The sequence below is a fragment of the Chinchilla lanigera genome, unplaced genomic scaffold, assembly GCF_000276665.1.
Source record: "Chinchilla lanigera isolate Chin_1 unplaced genomic scaffold, ChiLan1.0 scaffold00083, whole genome shotgun sequence".
In the NCBI taxonomy this organism is placed as follows: Eukaryota; Metazoa; Chordata; class Mammalia; order Rodentia; family Chinchillidae; genus Chinchilla; species Chinchilla lanigera.
The window spans coordinates 1036560-1057163 of record NW_004955484.1 but is presented as its reverse complement, the minus strand read 5'-3'; the positions used below and the strand labels follow the sequence as shown (position 1 = coordinate 1057163).

At 37.4% G+C, this 20604-nt stretch overlaps 1 protein-coding gene across 1 annotated transcript in view; it reads right to left on the bottom strand.

Moving 5' to 3' along the window:
• Window positions 1-8442, bottom strand: part of LOC102026327 (contactin-associated protein-like 4) — a 142102-nt gene extending 133660 nt beyond the window's left edge. The window contains 2 exon segments of the mRNA XM_013503850.1: window positions 5420-5618; window positions 8275-8442. Coding sequence (XP_013359304.1) covers window positions 5420-5618; window positions 8275-8442 — 367 coding nt within the window.
• Between the last annotated feature and the right edge of the window lie 12162 nt (window positions 8443-20604).

The following is a 20604-nucleotide window of genomic DNA, read 5'->3' as shown; positions in this document are numbered from 1 at the left end:
TGTATAAAAGTTATCTCCCACTCTTCTCTTCATAAGGTACTGGTTGTTAAATATACTCGTATGTTCATGTTTAGAATGTGATTATTATGAAATATATTACATGCTACCTTTAACAGCAGGAAACATTCACCTCAAAAGAAGCACCTGTTCTTTTTATCCCTGGAGATGTAAAGCACCAGCATGCATCATGCATCTCTTGGAAATTTGCTTTGGGTCTTTATTTCAACGTAATGGTTATATGCAAATACACACAATGATGTAGGACAAGAGTAACCAAAGCAATTCTACAAAGAGCATTATTATAACACATACCACAGGTATTATTTTAGAGTGTGAGTTATTTATGTTAGTTATTCAATAAGCTAATATCTCTGTAGACAGATATTTGATTCTAGCAACCAATTCTATATGTATGAGGAAGACATTGCTTAACAAGTAGAAGGACTCAATTTTGACTAAAAAAATAAACCAGGGGAAAAATATAGACAAATAGCACACATTTAGCAGCAACAGGAAATATTCTAATCTTATAAAATAGATTAGAGAAATCTCAGTATTTGTCAGTTATAAAAGCAAACTGCTATATAATTAAACATAGGTATATCTACATCTTTATACCCATACTCAGAATACTGTATAGATATTTTATTTTTGTCATGCACAATCATTTTCCTTATTGCTTTATTATTTTACCTCTATATCCAAGTCTATCACAATAACCCATTTGCAATAACCTGCTTCCAATGTTCCCAAACACATGAAAATAAAAACTCTCATTTGGAGTATATTTCAATGACAGCAACAGTCCCACAAAATCTGTCTTCTTTATATTCCATCCTCAGAACACATGTGGACTATCAAATGGCACACCAGCACCTGCCTGAAATCTGCATTGATAATAGTACAAGTCAAACTATGCTTAATGTTAAGGCTAGTGTTTAATGTTCCCACAAAGCCTCATGCAGTCATAGGTGGGGCTTTTCAGAGGTGACTGGGTCTAGAGTGTGTGATGCTGGGATCAAGGGCACATGATTAGTAAATCAGCTCACTGATTGGTTTGGCATAGTTCTGGGTGCCGGTAATGGAAAGGCCCATCCTAGCTGTGAGTTCCCTGCCCTAAGGGTGTGTAGCCTGACAAACTATAAGGCACAGAAAGAGGGCTGCTCTTGCTTGCTTGTTTGCTGCTTCTCTACTTTGCTGCTTGCTACTTTCTGTTTTCCTGCCCACTGTCCACTATTTCTCCTCTGCAGTTCCCCATTTGCCATGCCAAGCTGCCTTGGAGCCAAGCCAACTATGAACTAAAACCTCCGCCAACTGTGAGCTACAATAAATCTTATTTCCTTTAATTCTGGTGTCAGGTATTTTGTCTCAGCAATGAGAAAAATAAGTAAGACACTTATGTTTAAGTAGCCCATTAAAATTCAAACAATATTGAAGCCTCAGCAATGGAAAATTATACAATGCTTCCCCTTATCTTCAGAGAATACATTAAAAACCCCAGTGGATGCCTAATACTCCCAGTAATACTAATCCCATGCACACTGTGCTTATTTCTATGCATACATGCATGTGATGAAGTTTAATTCAGAATTAGGCACAAAAAGAGATTGACAATTAGTAATAAAACACAACCATTGTAACAGTGCACTGTAATAAAAGTTATACACATATGCTCTCTCTCAATATTTTATGTACCATCCCACCCTTTTTTCTTTTGTGATTCCTTGAGATGACACAGTGCCGACACAATAAGATGAAGTGAGTCAAAAGACCTGGGCATTGCAATATAGCGCTAGGCTACCACACAAGGGTGACTTACACACAAGCACTGCCATACCGTGAGAGATAATCTGACACCAAGATGACTTCTAAGTGACTAATGGGCAGGTACTACATATGATGTGGATACACTGCACACACAGATGATTCATATCACACGTGGAACAACATGATATTTCATCATGCAGCTCAGAAAGTCGTGCAGCTTAAAATGTAGGAGTTATGCATTTCTGAAACTTTGCATTTGATATTTCACATCATGCTGACTGAAACTTTGAAAACCAAAACTGAATAAATGAGAGCTATAATGCAAAGGCAGAGAGATTTGCTTCCATTGTATTGTCAGGGTTGGCAGTGATTATTTTTTTGTTTGTGTTGCTTAGAATTAATATTGGATTTTACTTCTCTGAACCATAAAATCTTTCAAGTTCAAATTGATGTGCATTTTCCCCATGCAAAAGAAGTAAATCATTCGTTCATAAAAATTACTCAAGTTAAACACTCCTCTGGAGTGTTATTTAATGAAAAAGAAGCCATTTACTTAGCAGCACTTGCACTAGTTTCCTACAAATGCCATATCAAAGTATCAGAAATTGGGCAGCTCTAAAGAACAGAGTTATTCTCCCACGGTTTTAGAGTTAGAAGGTGTTGAAATCCAGGTGCTGGTCAGTAGCGCCATGTTCCCTCGGCGGGCTTATAAAACACGGCCTTCTTTGCCTCATCCCAGCCGTTGGTTGCTTTCAAACACTGGCATGTTTTGGTTTACAGCTGCACTTCTCTGATTTCTGCTTCCATCTTCACATACCTTCTCTCTGTCTCTGCGGGTCTCAAAATGAGACTAGTCATTGGTTTAAGGGTCATCCTTATGTGGTATAACCTCTTTTCATTTGATCATATGGCATATAGCCCAATGTCCAGATGAGGTCACATCCACGGGTCTCAGGATAGGACTTCAATGTATCCTTTTTGGGGATGCAAGTCAACCCACAATAGCACTCATGGAAAAACTGAATTAGTATAAATTAGTGTAACTCAAAGATGTAAATCTCTCGTCCTTTCTGTTGGTTGAAATGGAGTCGTGTGGAACACTAGCCTTTTCCTGACTCCCTGCCCTCCTTACAGGGGACCTGTCTTCCTCCCAGGGTTATCCCGGGCGCTGCTTATCCACAGCTGTCAAACACATGAGTTGTTTCTCCCTCACTACCTGATCATTCTTGGCCAGTTTTCCCCATTCCTCAGAAAAATGTTACTCTGTGTCTGGGATAGTGAGATCTTCAGTTGTTGATCTGGGTTAGGTATATATAACCTAGTGACTTGCCTGGACACCTTTTCCATTCTTAAATACTACAAAGGATGTTTCAGTACTAGAAGTAATATATAGCCTTTCACAATAAATCACTCAAAATCTGACGTCCCTTTATGAGCACTTCATGTAATTAATAGGAAAAAAAGAAAAACTAAATAAAAAGAAAAATGTAATCAAGTCAGTTGACAACCAGGAAAAGATAATTAAAATGATCCTGTTTTGTTTCTCAGTTTCATTAACATGCAAATGAGATTCATGAAGTTTGATATTGTGTTTCAGCAAGAGCCATAGAAACAAATTAAGAATGAAAATGAGTCCCACTGATGGATACTCCTGACGAGTACATAAATTAGTGAAAAATATGATTGGATCTAATTAATGAAATATATTTTTTCTGATTTACTGGACCTCAACAAACAAAATAAAAATACATAGATAAATTTTGATTCTTTCTGGTGGGCCAAATTCTGTGAAAGCTGTCACGACTCACATGAAGTGCTGGTGACTGTTACACTCCACTTTATTCTGAAGAGGAACATGGGATCCAGGCTTACTCTCGGATCAGGGCTGTGATCCCAGCATTCCTGTTGGTAGAACCATGGCCACAGGATCTGCTAGAGCCCTCAAAGGGACTAAGAGAGTCTTAGTCTGCTTGCCTGGTCCCTCAGGGATTCCAAATTCCAAATAGGAAGAGATTGTCCTATGTGACCGACTCTTGTCGTTACAAGGTACTTAATAGGGACACAAACACATTCAAGTGCCCTCATATATCCCATTAGAGTGTAAGGGTCGAGAATCTCGCCGCGTGAAGGAAGACTCCAAGAGACGCTCTCTCATGCAATAAGCAAGGGGAGTTTATTTACCAGGCATGCATGGGGCTCACTGAACACGCAGGAACAGAGAGCCCCGAGCCGGAGTTTAGCCAGACTTTTAAACCAAAAAACCACAAAAGGCGGGTATTTTGCAAGCGAACTTACAGAAGCAGATAGCATTGGTTAGTTTAAACTGACCTTTACAATCATTGGTGGGGGATTGGCGGGGAGATACAAGAATGAGGAAGTTTAGATTAAGGGCAGGGGAGTTACTCTGAGTGGCTTTTCCGAGAACAGGATGGGAGTTTATTTTCTGAAACTCTTAGCACCTCTTGGGCAGTCTCACACTGCTTATCTATAGCTGGAGGACAGCTGGCTCCCATAAAATTTTTCCTTTATAAGAAATCTTCACACTCAGAAGCGTAAATAAGTGGGTATATCAAATAATATGAGATAAAATTTCTTTTCTTTTGAGATAAAGTTTCTAAATAAACAAACAAAATCATGTAAAAGTGTTATATATATGTCTGTATTAAAATTATAACGATGCATTATATATTAAGTATAATGTGGACCAGATAGAAAAACTTAACACACACACATATACACACACACACAATCTACGTGTTACATCCAAAGTTCACTATGCTTAACATTAAGCAACAGCACCAAGGTAACACCAAGGATAAGTTTAAAGGAAAGGCTAACTAATGTGGCATGAAAGAAAGAGATAATGAATGAGGGAAACATGTTTTTAATAATACGTAATTCTGGTCTCTGTTTTTGTAGCTGTTAAAAATATTCTCTATTTTAGTATCACCAAGCCACTTTCGTTCAGTGTGTGTGCAGATGAGTTTTACCTTAGCATTTATGAAAAGCGGTCATTATAATACTGTGACTAGGAACACAATGTTTTGAAACTCTCTCTTATTTCTACAGCAAGTGGCATTTAATTATCCCTGCTTTCTTTTAAACCAGACATCAAACCCAACCTAAGAGATAGTAAACAGTATGAACTGAGGGTTCCTAAAGGAGCACAAAAGCTTTATGAAGTTCGTATTCCTCAACAGCAAAGAAAATCATGTCAACCACAGTGAGAATTAAACAACTGAGGGATTATTATTTTAAGTAACTAGCATCTTTAAAAATTATGTCTTGCAAACTTCTATAATGTGAAATAGAAAGCCAGTTAAGTCTTCATCAGTATAGTATCTATAATGCACACTGTTGTAGAAAATGTATTTTATAAGATGCTCAAAAGCCTTCTCAGATTGAAAAAAATCAATCCTTTGCATGTGGACATGATTACACTGGATTTTCAAATAAGAAGTGTCACCTTGCAGTTCCAGATAGAATCTAGATGTCATATATATCTCACGAGTTTTAAGCATTGGCTTATTTATAAATGCACTTGTTTTTATGATATACCACTTACAATGTTTTTGAATATATCACTTTTTATTAAAATAGAATGGAAAATCAGTGCAATTCACCATGAACTGGAGGAAAAAGACAGACTCACCCTCTCTTCTGTTCAGCCTGGCAAAGCCAGGACCATGGCTGCTGGAGAGCTCAGAAGAACTGCTGAAGGATGCCTGAGGCAAATCAGATACAAGAGGATCATCACATTCATCTACTGGGGGAAAGGGCAACTTTGGGTTGGCCAGCTCCCTTGAAATCAACAGATGCAACAAACAAACAAACAAATACGATACCACAACCTAGAATCCCAGATCCCCTGGGGGTACTGTATGGATGGCTTAGTAAGTTTAGTAAGGAAAAGAACTTAAAGACAGGGGGATATGGAATGAGAGAACAAAAATGACATAGAAGTTACAAAATTATATTCTCAATTATGGTGCGAAAGGTTTATCTAAGCAAGTAACAAAAATCCATCATCATCAATAAAAAGATATAGGTATAAATTTTAAAACACTGTAATTAAGAATCTATGATTTCTAAAAGATGCAAAATATAAAAATCACAAAATGTATAAAGTACATAAAAATATATGAAATATGAGTGGTTTTGAACACATAAAAATTTATAGATGTATGTGCAAGTTGGCAGAGTATATAAAAGAAGTACCAGAAGTATGTAAGAAAGAAACATATGAACCAGTGTATCATCACTGTGCCAAGTAAAACATAAACCATTTTAGTTCAGTTAAGAAACGACTGGAAAAAGTGGTGCAACGTCCAACCAGAGACCTCATGGGACAGAACGTAACTGTAAATTAATACTCAAACTTAGTAAAAAGAAACATAAATCAGCAGTACAATTGGATGCTATTTTTCAGTCAACTGGCAAAATATAAGAAGTCAGCTGATGCCACATCATGGAGAGAATGAGACCAGTGCTCCAATACTGTTGTTGGAGCATAAACGCATGTGATGGCTTCTAAAAACAATTTATAGCTGGGTGTGGTGGCGCTTGCCTGAAATCCCAGCACTCGGGAAGCTGAGGTAGGAGGATCACTGCGAGTTTGAGGCCAGTCTGGACTACAGAATGAGTTCAGGACCAGCGTCCTGAACTATATGGGGAGATTCTTTATGAAAAAAAAATTATAATTAACTTATACATTTGAACTTTTACATAACCCAAGTTCCACCAGTCCTGTGGAGAGGTAGGTCCTTCTGGGCAGAGCCTGTTCATGATGAACCAAGGACTCAAGGAGCTTTGACTTTTTACCTACAGGTGTTGTACCTGAACAATTGTGTGTGTGTGTGTGTGTGTGTGTGTGTGTGTGTGTGTGTGCACGTGTGCACATTTCTGCATCTCCAATGGAAAGAGAGAAGTTGTAAGGAACTGGGTTTCAAAAGCCTGCATTTCTGCACCCAAAATGTACAATTTTGCTAAGAAAAGCAAAAACAGTCATTAACCACTCATAGTCCAATGGTGAAACAACAGGTAAATGAATCATACTCCTGTTCACAGTAAAATAATATATGGCAGTCAAAGGGAGTTAAAGCAATATTAAGCTAAAAGGTTGGCTCTTTGGAACAAAGTTTCTGGTGAAAATAACTGAGTTGCCGAAGACCATATACTACATGTAAATAATTTTGACAATCTGAAAAAGCTCAGCTAAGCAATATGTTACTTGGAAACGTGACTTCAAAAAAACTATTTTAAGAAAAAAATGAAAATTAAAATTGAGGACTGTGTTTACCTCTGCAGGAAGGCAGAATCAAGGTAAGAGGAGAGTACACAGGTTAGACGGAAATGGTAATGTTTTAATTTTTAGCATAGATGGACCATGATAAGTTTGTATTTGGTTATGAAGCTTCACACATACACATGCAAACATACACAAACACAACAGTACATATCAATACATATATAAGGTTATCTATTAAAGTATCTAGATGTATTCTCTATTCTCTTTCTGTCCTTTGGTCAAATATATTTTTAATAAAGTACAAGGAGAAGGGCAAAGGATAATAATTAATTCCTGTTTACTATGATACCATATACAATTTATTTAGCTAATGCTCTATAATCTATATAACCATTCTGCATTATAATTAAAGTACTTGTCTTTTCATTCTATTATGATCCAATTTTTATTATAATCAGAAAAAAGACTCTTCTCATATTTAGTATTTAGCATATACTGGTAAGTAAAAATCATGTGGGCTATTGTTTCAAATGTTTTAACTGACAGTAAGCAATTTAACATTTTAAATGAATCCAAAAACTACTAGATTCACCTGAGATTTTATGAACCTCTTTCTGCCTGAACATAATTTGTTCTTAAATGCTTTTCACAAGCAGTTGCCTAAATAGCATTTTGGTTTTTTTAAAATTATCTCATTATCATTTAGAGTCCACTTTTTCTTCTTTCGTACCTTAAATTCTTTAGCTAACTGTTAGAAAGACAGTTTCTGCATGTCTATTGATTGGCTTAAGTACTAACAGAAGCCAATCTGCTTGTAATTCAAGTATTAAGGAGTATATACATAAAAAGACATTCCATCCATGGAGTGGTGAAGGGAATTCTGATGATACCCCATTAGACAAGCAACAGCAAAAGCCCTTTTATGCACTGGGAAGACTACAGTGTGTGTATGTGTGTGTGTGTGTGTGTGTGTGCTCACAAATATACATGGAGTATGTGTGCCCCACATACAAGGGAGAGTACATGTATATGTTGTGTGTTCAGTAGGACAACAGTGAATTTTGGGTCTTTATCAGTATGCAGTGTGTGATGAAAAAGGGTGCTTAACTGAATTTTACAATCAATTATGCAGATTCCAATCGACATTTTTTTTAAAATGTGAAATGCCTCTCTGGTACAATCAGTCTAGAGGGCATATATTTATTACCCATTTGTTTTTGCCAACTATAAACTGAGAATCAATACCGTTCCACTTTTACCTTTAAAAGAATGGAATTAAATGAGAGAAGTGGGTCTTTTCCCACTTGATGGGAGAGGGACGTGGAGTGTGAGAAAGGGATGATGAATGGCAGTTGGGGGATGCTGATATTTGGTAAAATTCCACTTGACACGGCACCAGCATTTCCTACGAGCTCATCATTTTCCATGTGTGTCTTTAGCAATGAAATAGCTTAGTGCTCGCATGATTAGTGAGCACTTCGTACTGAAAACTTACAATCTGACCTGCACTGACTCATTTTGACCCCACCTCATTGACAAACTAATAGTATTATCTTACAGTTGAGGTCACTTTGGCATGGAATTTGGCTCATTTGTTCATCCCACTGTGGAAGAACCATGATATTTACAAAGCAAGTTGAGGTCCAGAGTCTAAGACCTGGAAGACCATGGTTATAATTATTATTCCTTTGAGTCTGGGGAGTCGGAATTTCATCAGACACTATAACAGCACCAAGTAAGCCTCTCTGAGGACCGTGTACTCCAATTCCAGGTTTGCCAGTCTGGTTGCTTACTCCCCACTTGGTCTTCAACAGCCTTGACACCAGGGAAGAGGACTCGGCAGGGAAGAGTCTGGAGAGATTAAAAGGAATATTTTGCTCTGAACATGAATGAAATGGAACTCTGGATTAGCTGTAAGTCTCCAGTGAATTTATTCCCAGAAAACCAGTTTTCTCTGACTGCAGCAGTAACATGCAGGTGACACACTTGCAAATCTGAGGATGCTATTTCTGCTCAGAGAGATCCCCTCACCCCTGGCGTTTAACAATACCTAGAGACACACTGGTCATCACTACTAGGGTAGGGCACCACTCGCTTCCAGGAACTTGAAGGCAGGGAAGCTGCTGAACATCCTATAAGGCACAGGCCAGCCCTCCGTGATGAATAATTACCGAGTCCCAAATGTTAATAGCGGTGAGGTTGGGAAATACTTCTACACTCTGGTAAAAGCAACCCCCAAACTAGAATTCTGCTGGAGTAATTTCCCAGCTAGAACTCCTCAGCTCCTCTCACATTTCAGTGATTGCTAGTTTGAATTTACAGCTTTTCACATGCAGATAAAAGTTCTTTAGAGTATACAGGAATATATTCATTTAAGAATGGGAGTTTGGAATCTGAAATATTGTCACATGTTATTCTAGCTCAAGATCATTGTATTTTTAAAATTAGATACCAGATCATCATAGTGTCCCTGTCCCTTCAGCGCTGGACCACAGGAAGCTTTGTTGGTTATAAAAAAGAAAAACAAAAAGGACAGGGAGACAGAAGGCTGCATTAACTGGTGAAATGTAATAATAACGGACGCCAAACATTCTATGGAAGCTTGTGTGATTCAAAATGGTGGTGGGGCACCTTGGGTTATTGGTTTCTCCTAATAGAGGAAGAAAACAAACTCATTACTACATTTTTCCAAAATTATATTACATTATTTGACTTTTTCACAGTCAAATTAGAATTTCCACTTTAACCTTGGTAACAGTTGGAAATGGTAAAACTACAATTTTGAGTCTTTTTGGTTAAAAAAAAAAAACACACTCTGATTACACCTAGAGAGTTTTAATGAATTCTGTTAGACTATCCATGCTAGAGAGAAAAGTTACCTAACTCAGATGGAGACATTTTTACACACACATACACATATACACACAAAGATACACAACTCCATGGCTTTCAGGTCAATAACTCAGGAAAGTCACTACTTACCCTTCACATGAGTGAAAAATTTAACTATTGTCGTTAAAAAGACAGTGATAAATGAGATGGCTGGCAGGTTGTACATATGAAGACACTTGGAGCCTTGTACAAATAAAAACACAAACTATATTGAAAGTATTTTAATATAGCTCAATGAAAAGTAAATTAATTTCACTTACAAAAGTCTCTAAAGCATAATTCTCATAAGTAAGTAAAAGCTGCTCAGATTTTAATAAAAATAATTCAATTTTCTTAAGCAGTGTGTAATATTATGTATACCAAGATAATAGGTGGATATTATTGTGTGGTTGATTTTCAGTGCTTTACTCTATTAACTCATTTTGTTCTGAAAAATAACCTGTGTTATGTGCTGCTATTAACTGCTGGGAAAACTGAGGAAGAAGAGAAACAATATGTTTGGAAACTTACCACAGACACATTACTGTACTAATAGGTTGCAGAAACCCAGACAACATTAGAACCCAGGTAATACAGTACCCGATCTTCTATTTAGAGTTAATGCATTGTTGAAATAAGTGTTGGTAACCTAAATTATATTTTACCAAATGATATGGTTGATTTTCTGTAGTGCTCAGCTTAGCTGTCTCTAAGTAACCATCTCTGGTATTTTTTTTTTTTATTATTTTAAAGAGAAAACAGTGTTGGTTTATTGAAAGGAACTGTTAATGTGTACTTGTTTGATCAATCTTACATACCCATATCTGGATATATGTGAAACCATTTTGAAGATAACAATATGTAATATAATAACCATTGTTAATATCCTATCACCTTTGTAGTGGATTGATAACTCAACTTACAACCCTCAGCTGAACTGAGTAAGTGTGGTGCTGGGTGTGCGAGGCCCACCTGGGGACTGTTGCCAGCAGAATGGAAGGCAGACCTAGAGAAGAAAAAAGGCTGTTGGGAGCTAAGAGAGGCTGTTGGGAGCTCGTGGAAGCTGTAAGGAGTTCTTGGTTGTTTTGGAGGAGCTCGTCATGCTGGCTTTCCCGATGAACTTGGCTGTTTTCATCCTCCGAGGAGCTCAGGACCTTGCTGGCACTGAGAATACCTTTGGTTTACTTTAGGGGATCTTTGGTCCTCACTCTGAGCATCGCTTCCTGGCTACGGAGGGGAAGATGGTACACTGCCAGTCTCTGGGAGAAGCTTGCTGCGTTGGCTTTCCTGATGGGAACTCGGCCATCTTGATCATCAGAGGAGCTCAGGACCTCACTGTTGCTGAGGATGGCTGTGGTACCTTTCAGGGGAGCTCTGATTCTTCTGAGCATCACCTCCTGGCTCCAGGACAGATCCCTCAGCCTGCTAGCACAGATCCTTCATCCCGGTGGCACAGACTTCCTAGATTCCACCACTGACCTTGGGGCCTTCCCAGCACAGATCCATGAAACAGGCATGCATGAGATATTGTTATGGGCTCTGGGCTTCCAGTTGGATTCATGGGAAGCATTGTTAGGAGCTCTAGGTCTTAAGCTGGACTCATGCAAGACATTGGATCTAGGCCCTCAGCAAGATTCTTGGTCTACAGTATGTAGACAGATTACCTGCACTCTCTTGTATATTGTTCTTTGGGTGACTATTATAAATAATCATATAAAATATGTGTCCTGCATAATATTTTTTCCCCTGCAAAATAACCCCCAAACCAACACAACCTAGTTTTGAAATTCTGTATCATTTTTATTGTTCTCTATGCTGTTTTGTTTATGTGTTTTTATTATTTCAAGTTGTTTTTCTTTCCTCTTTAAAATGAAAAACAAAATTTATGTGTACATACAAGGATAGCTGGGATAGGTGTATTGCTGATGTCTGTGGTTTATTGAAATGAATAGTCAATGCTTAACATTTTCTTTATTCTTGACCGATTTTGCACGCTTGAATCTGGTAATCAGAACGACTGATCTGAAAACAACAATATGCAGTATAAGAACCATTGTTGAACTCCTACCATCTTGTATGATGAAGCTCTGCATCATTTCCAATGTTTTTTTTAACTTCTTGTTACTATCTTTGATTGTTTGATCAATCTTACAGTCTTGTGTCTGGTGGACTGAGCAACTTGGTTGAAGATAACAGTATGTAATGCAGCAACAATTGTTAATTCCTATCATTTAGTTTTGAGATCATGTATTGTTTTTGTGTTGTTTTGATTTTGTCTTCATTGTTGTTTTGTGAGTTTTTTTATCTTTAAAATTAAAAAATAAAGTGAAAAAAAAATATTAATAACAGACAAAAACAATAAAGACGACACAGGATTTCAAAATAAGATGATAGGAATTATCAATAGTTATTATATTTTGAGGTCCTGCCAAATGAGTTGCATGCTTACTAATGAATTATATTTCTCAACTGAATATGCAATAGATGATAGGAGAGGAGAGGAACAAAAGATGTTTAATATCTAAAACTCCCATATGCTAGAGGCAGAGTGGGACCGTTGACAGTAAGATTTGGAAACACTGGAATTTCATTATTTTCAGGAAATACTTTTATTTAGATCTGCTCCAAAGAGTAAGCATCAACAGATTTAGGATTAAATCTTGCACAAAATCTATTTTCCTGAATAAAATATTTAGTCTAATCTGTATTACTGAGCTTTGGGCCTTCACAATGCAGATCCATGAAACAGGCCTGCATGAGATATTGTTATGGGCTCTGGGCTTCCAGTTGAATTCATAAGAAGCATGTCATCTAGTTGAAGTTTATAATCATCAATTTACAAGATAAAGCATGGAATTATTTTAACATGCACTATCAAAAATATATACTAGGCAAGATTTGATTCAAAAATTTAGACGATGACATTGTTCTCTGCCAGAAGCCAAGTCTGAGTTCAGCCTATACGCTGTTCAAGCTCAATTTCATGATCACAGGTGGAATCCTGTCTTTCTGACCTGGCATGACACATGGTCCAGTATCTGGCACATCTCTGTCTGCTCCCCAATGAGAGATGAATACAGCAATGCCTAATGGAAGCCATAGAAAAATAGAAGCTCTAGCAACCAGACCAAGAAGCCAGCCTAGATATTATAGGAAGTCAAAAAATAACTCCTCTGTTATTGGGCCCCAAACAACCTTGCTGGACACTCTCTGAAGAAATAGCCTCTGCTCACTCTGCTTTGGGCGGTCTGCATTTATTTCCATACCACTAAGCTCTTCTAACTCTGCCATCTCTTCCACACAGCTGTAGCCACCAAGGAATCCACTCAGCACACTACACCAAAGCCACCAAAGCGCATTCCGGGGACACATCATAGGCCCAGGTAGTTTGAAAAGCAATCAGCCTCTTAATTAAAAAATATACACTATGAATCATCTCCAGGTTGTCTTAGGCATGGAGTCGGCACCTTCAGAAGTTCCCCCAGGCTGCACAGGAAAGACACATGAGGAGAGATTTGAAACTTCCCTCAGCTAGGACCATGCTAGTCTGGGAACTGCTAACATAGACTTGCAAATTAATTCCTGTCCAAGGGAAGGTTTTATTCCTTCCACGCATGTCTCTGTGCTTCTCATGCTGTTTCAGGGAGTTGTGTGAGGACGAACATCACACTGCACCCCTCTCTCCCTAGGAAGCCATGTGGACTGATAGTGTACGCAGGCAGCTGTCACACAGTGACATTCTGGTGAGGAAAACAGAAAAACAGTATGTCTTAGGGGAAGGTGATGATGCAAATGGACTTGACCAAAATATAACTTTTCACAAGAGAAGGTAATAAACTATGAGTGTATCCTGGCTTCATCGTTCAAACTCTCATCATTACCTAAAATAACATTTCATCTCAATTAAACACCACCGAGGGAGGACTAGCATGAATCCCTTAGCTTCTCTGAGTCTGAATTTGATGTGACATGAAAATTACCATTCACCTGAGAGTACTAGTTTTAGAAATACTAAGTAAGATAAACATGAGCTTCTAACTCTGCCAATCAGTGGCTGAAATCTAAAAATTAACACTTTGCTGCAATTTAAAATAAGTAAATAGTTATCAATGTGATTCCCTAGAACTAAGCTAAGGATAGGGATGATCTTCGAGTAATTCATTTAGGCGGCAGTCTATATTCTTAATTACAAGAATATTCCCCTAGAATATTTCTAGAGCCTAGTATTGTGTATTCATCTCTTATTGGGGAGCAACCAGAGATGTGCCAGGTACGGGGTCATGTGTCATGCCAGGTCAGGAAGACAGGGTTCTACCTGTGATCATGAAACTGAGCTTGAACAAAAGTCTCAAAAAATTTTTTTTAAAAGTCAAGAGGACATCAAGGCTCTAGGAATCTGTACACACTGTAGATTTTTATTGACAGATCATTTGGCCACATGTAGCACCATGTCATCTAATTGATACCACGAATAATGAAGAGAACAACACAGGTGTAGTTTTTCTTTAGTTTGGACATATGTAATTAAGAAAGCTCCTCATGCAAATTCCATGTTTCTATGCATTTTTTCCCATGTAACCATGGGTGGGTTGTGTACATAATTGTTAACACTAATTTTCATGGCATAAGCTTTCATTTGAACATAAACACTAGCTTATGTGCTCCAAGTTATAGCTTTACTCTAAATAGATTCTCCAATTACTCTTCACAAATTAATGGATTAATGGGAAGGCAGTTAACTTTTAATGACAGCACAGCCAGAGGCTGATTGATTTTTTGAGTTTTAATAGCAACTATTTAAATTCCAGATATTAAGACAAAGAGACCTACAAACCCACCAAAGACAGACAACCAAAAGTGAAAGGGTAGAAGAAATAATTTTTCAAAAGTCAAGAGGGCATCAGGGCTCTAGGAATCTGTACACATTGCAGATTCTTATTGACAGATCATTTGGCCACACGTAGCACCATGTCATCTAATGATACCAGGAATAATGAAAAGAACAACACAGTGTAGCTTTTCTTTAGTTTGGACATATGTAATTAAGAAACATCCTCACACAAATTAATGGATCAAAAGTTAATTTTCTTAAACATTACAATATTTGTCCACAGTGATTATATCAATTTCCTCACACACACACACACACACACACACACACACATCTTGATTAGATTTACTTATTTGATAGGTGAACAAAATTGTAACTACTATGTATTTATACTGTTGCTTTGGTTAATGTGGTCAAGTAACATTTTTTCCATCCATTCTCATCCATTCTCAATATTTTTCAGACTACCATTATGATTTACTTTTACACTTTAGAAACGTAATTTAAATTAGTTACAATATGTTATATACTGCTGGCCAGAAATACTCATTTTATGTGCTTTTTCTGGTGTCATGCTCATGTTGAGCTTTGTTTATGCTTGTTTATTATTCAGTGAAGTAATTTTGTTGCTGCTGCTGGGCTGTGGGCATGTGCTCACCAACTGTAGTCAAACATTTGTCTCTTTTTAAGTAATCTATTTAAACAGAAATGGCATAGGAAATAATATGCATCAATTTTAAAACATCATGGGCTTTGAATTTAAAGAGGATTGTCTTCAAATTTTTGCTCTGGTACCTCCTGGGTCTGATACATACATAACTCTCCAACTTGATGTACCTCCACCTATAATGCAGATAAAAAATGTCCCCTTCACAATAGGACTTGAACAACTTCATGATAGAAAATATCCATGCTCTTATCACAGAGTAGGTACTCAAAACAATTCATCTTTTTTCTCCTGTTTTCTAATGCTAATGAGTAAAAACATGTGTTATTGTAAGGGGTTATTAATATATTTGTCTTTAATGCACCACCTTGGAAATTAGTATGATAAATGAATTTAGAATATTTGTGGAAACAAAATATTCATCTGAAGTAACATACCAGCCATGGCAGAAATGAAAATAATCTTAGGGGCTGGGGATTTATCTCAGTGGCACAGCGCCTGCCTGGCAAGCATGAGGTTGTGAGTTCCGGAAAAAAAATGAAAGAAAAAGAAAATAATCTTGATTTCTGCCTTCTGACAGCTCACGTTCACATCCTTTGACTTCAGCACCACATAGGCTTTCTACTTTATGCTGTTTGACTATAGCATAATCATCACAATGAAATACTTTGCAATTTCAGTGTATGGAATCCCATCAATGTTTTATTGAGTTTCCTTAAGATTTTGTTTGCTTGTTCATTTTCTTAGAGATTAGAAGTCTCAAGAAAAAATATATTCTGTAATGAACCTTTTTCTTCTATAGTGGATTTAAGGGCCTACTCTTTATTGGTAGTAGGGAAAATATAAAAGAAAAGACAGATCTTCAGAAAGAGGAGAGAAATTGATGAATTATTTCCAAATGAAATCTGTAACCTCATAAAGAATGGGGGGGTTTTACCTGATTGCCAATTCTGAACAACCACCACACATTCTCTACTGCTAATATGCGTGAACTCACTTTCAAAGGTAAAGTCTGTCCCAGCTCTGAGTCATTTGTGACAATACTCAAATAAACCTTGAATTCAAGAGCCTTAAATATTTATTTAAAAAGTGAACAATGAAAATCAACTACTACTCACTCAGCGTAGGAAAAACAATGAAATAAACGTAAGGAAAGCACAAGGAAGGATTAGTGAAAATTAAAGCTAGTCAAATGAAAAATGCAGTAACGATTAAAAATCTAAGATCTAGTTCTTTAGCGAGAGAAGCACAATCATGTATATGAAACAAAGTCAGCTATCTATTCTAATGCAGAAAGTTCACATATAGATAATGAAATTTAAAGAAGGAAATCACAGAGCAAAACTACAGCATTTTTCTTTCCCTGTTTTTTCCTTTTTAGTAGGTTTATATGAAAACTCTTGAGTAAATTGCTATAGACAATTGTTCATTTTTCACATCCAACACAGAAGGAGAGGAAAAGTAAATGCCTACAGCATTCATTTACTGTTGCTGCAGTAACAAACTGCTGTAAACTTGCTGTCTTCAAAGCACACAAATTTATTATCTGATAGTCCTAGATGTCGGGAGTCCAGAATCAGTTTAAATGGGCTTAAAGCAAGATGTCAGGAGGGTAGTATTCCTTTTGGAGTCTCTAGGGAAGAGTTTTTCTTCCCTTTCTAGCTTTTAAGGTGCACCTTCCCTCCTTGGCTCCTGCACCACTCTTGTTATGGTTAATCTTGACTGGCTTGAGAAATGCCTTGGAGATTAGTGAAGCACACTTCTGAGTGTGTCTGGAAGGGTCGAGGTGATGTGACCTTGGGGGTTACGTCTGGTCCCTGGCCCTTCCCTCTCTGACTCTTCTAGAGCTCTCTGTCTCATGGATGCCAGGAGTTGAGCAGATTTTGTTCACTTGCCCTTCTGCCATGATGTTTCTGCCCTGGACCCAGCTGACTATGAACTGAAACCTCTGAAACCATGAGTCAGAAATAAGTCATTTCCAAAAAGAATAATAATAATAAGCCATTTCCTCATTTTAGTTGTGCATGTCAGGCATTTTGTCCCAGCTGTGAAAAGCAGGCATCACAATTCTGGTCTCACCTTCTGTTTTCACATTTCTGATTTTCCTTCTTTCATCTATAAGGATTCTTGTGATTACACTGGGCCAATCTGGAAAATCCAGGATAATCTCCCCATCTCGAAGCCCTTTATTATCCATGATTGTGAAGTCCCCTTTTCCATATCCAGGAACATAGGGAAAGATGTGGGGATAATTGAGAAGCCATTATTCTGCCTACCAGAGTACTAAGTGATAGGACCAAGCAATGGATTTTTTAGCACATTCTGTGGCTCAAAATATTAGCCACTGATTGGGGGAAAAATGATTTTGGAGATGGATCCAACTAGGCACACATATTGCTTTAATAATGAGACCTTGTATTTTGAGTGAGCTGCTGGAGTTAACAATGGAATTCACATGTGAAATTATACATTGAGCTAGGTAAGACTACATCATTCCCAAACTCTCTTAGAAGATTGTCCATTCTTCTCTTCAATACACAAAGCTGAGAAATGTTCTTCTGTCCTTTCTGAGCTCCTGGGCTGCTACAACTCAGCCCTACTGCCTCCTGTCCACCACCCCTGCTGAGCTCCCACCTCTTCTATCCCACTAGAAAGTCTCTCCTTAGTTTGAGCAGCCTTTGCTAGAGCACCTCACTGGTGTTCTGGGTCTCCACCGGCTGAGATGGAAGTGTCTGTAAGGCCTTCATCGAGTTTTCTGTCACCTTGCACAGAAGCCAGAATTGTATGCAGATAGTAATTACCAGTGGAACTTCTGGATCCATCACCCCTAAGTTGAAATCCTGCCTCTTTCAATTACTACCTGATTTTATGCATTTTTGAAGTGCCTTCCCGCTTCTCTAAATGGTACTAAGAGTATGAGAACAGTAAGGTAAGCAGAGACCTCTGAAAATTAAAGGAGTCAGCAGAGAGAGCACTTAGTATCTGGGATGTAGTAAGTACTATGTAAGTGTATATAATTGCTACTTCAAGTGTTTATTATTATTAAATCAAAAAGTTTAAGAGCTGAAATTGAATGAAATTTAGTCACATACTTCTTACAAAATATGTAAGGAGAAAGAGAAATTATGTTTCTAATCATATTGTTACTCTTCCCTCTAAACTAAAGAGAGTTCACAGAATTATTAGCCAGAAAGAAAGTAAAATTGTCATTGAGATCCATTGTTCACCTATTAGGGAACAATTTTGAATGTTCCAAAAGGCTGTATTTTTCTTCATGCCTCTCATGCTTTAGAATTGTTGGTTTCTGAAGAATTTATACTTGCATATGGTACAGAAATCAAGAAGTCTTAACTCATAAGGAGAGTGTAACTAAACCCAGAGGACATGAGTATCTGATATTGGGATGCTTTTGATGATATAGTCCAAATGTTTAGAGTACTCACACTGTGATGACTACATCACATGTAAATGAAGTTACAGCAACAATGTCCTGCTAAGTATGTGCTATTTGCATTAACTGATATTTCCTACCTCAAATTGCCATGTTTCAGACGTTGATTCCTGGAGGGAAAATTGGGTAAGCCTCAATTCAATTCTTATTCTAGTCATATTAGATGATGTTTTGACAGCACTGAATGAATGCTCCATTTTATTACTAAATTATTTTGAGAGTTGTTATTTGTACCTCCAAATCTCACAGTTAAAGATGAAGACTGAAAGGCTTTCTGGTGATAAGGAATTTTCTGCAGATACATACATTTTAATAGGGGAGTCTGTAAAGCTATTTTTAATAAACAGCTATTTCTCACTCAGGAGGCAAAAATCAAGCCAACTAGAAACAATACGCTTCTACGAGCAGAAACATATGAGATTAGATGGAAGCTGTTCTCGTTTCATTGGCTAAGATTATTGTGTTTGATTTCATAATCAAGCAAGGGACAAGCTTGGCTGGCCTGGGAGGTTCATTTCCATTCTTTTGGCAACTCAGCCAAAAGCTGGCTGAGCAGGTGCAAGTTAGCTCAACTGCAGAAGAGTTCAGCACCCACTTCCAACAACACCACTTTCCATACCCAGGGAACATCATTATTTCAAGGGTGTGCCCCACACCTGATCTCCCTAAATATAGTGGTACTGTGGCCCTGACCCCTTTCTGCTTGAGAGATAGCTGAGTGTGTAGGCAGAATTCTAAAGTGACTTCCAAGACCCCATCCCTTTCTTACACACCTTGTTAGCTTTCTCTTGAAGGCAGACAGAACTTTTGAACATATTTGGATATCACTATATCTGGTAAAAGGGGGTTTGGAGATAGACTTAATTAATCAATATCCTTAATATAGTTGACACTCAAGTACTGAAAGGTAAGCTCATCCTGGGTGGGTCTGACATAATCAGTGGAGCCCATCAGAAAATGTAAAGATCAGAAACACAGTAAGAGTCAGGAAGCATATGAGCCATGCAGAGGACAGTGTCATGTGGCAAGAAATGGTCAGTGGCCTGTAGGGACTTGAGGAAAGCCCTCAGTTAATGACAAGGAAAGAAACTGACAGCCTCAGCTGCGGGCCAATGAATCTTTCTGATGAACCTGTAAATGTAGAGAGACCCTACCCCTCAGGTGAAATGACAGGTGCATCCTTAGTCCTTTTAGGTCTTTCATCTCTTCTTAAAACTGTTGTAACCATCACTGTATCCTGGTAACAATGCTGTCTAACTAAACCAAATACAGGTTACTCATTTGCTTCTAGGATTTTCATATATTTGAGATCAGCACCATATTCATTGTTAATGTTATCTTAGATGTATGTACTTAATCTTGAATTTTCAGATCAGAAATTATTTAAAAATAGAAAACAAATGTTTCTATTATTTTGCATATCCCATCTTGAGCTACTCTTAACCCAAAACAAAATTTTAAAACTTGGAATGGTTGTCATCTGACTTTAAAACTTAATATTGTTTAAAATAATCTTTGAAGTTTTATAATGATATATTAGAGAGTATTATGTCATCCTTCTTTTCAAACCATGTTTAAAAACTGATCATTACCATATAAAAGACAAGATTCAGCAGCCTCTTTCAGAAACTTATTTTGTTTTTTAATAAAACCCTCCTGCTCTTACTAGAATTGGAAATACAGTTTTTACTTTGTTCTCATGTCTGTTATTATTTTCACGCTAATTCCTACAAGATGCTGTTGAATTGATCGTGTATTTGTTTATGTGA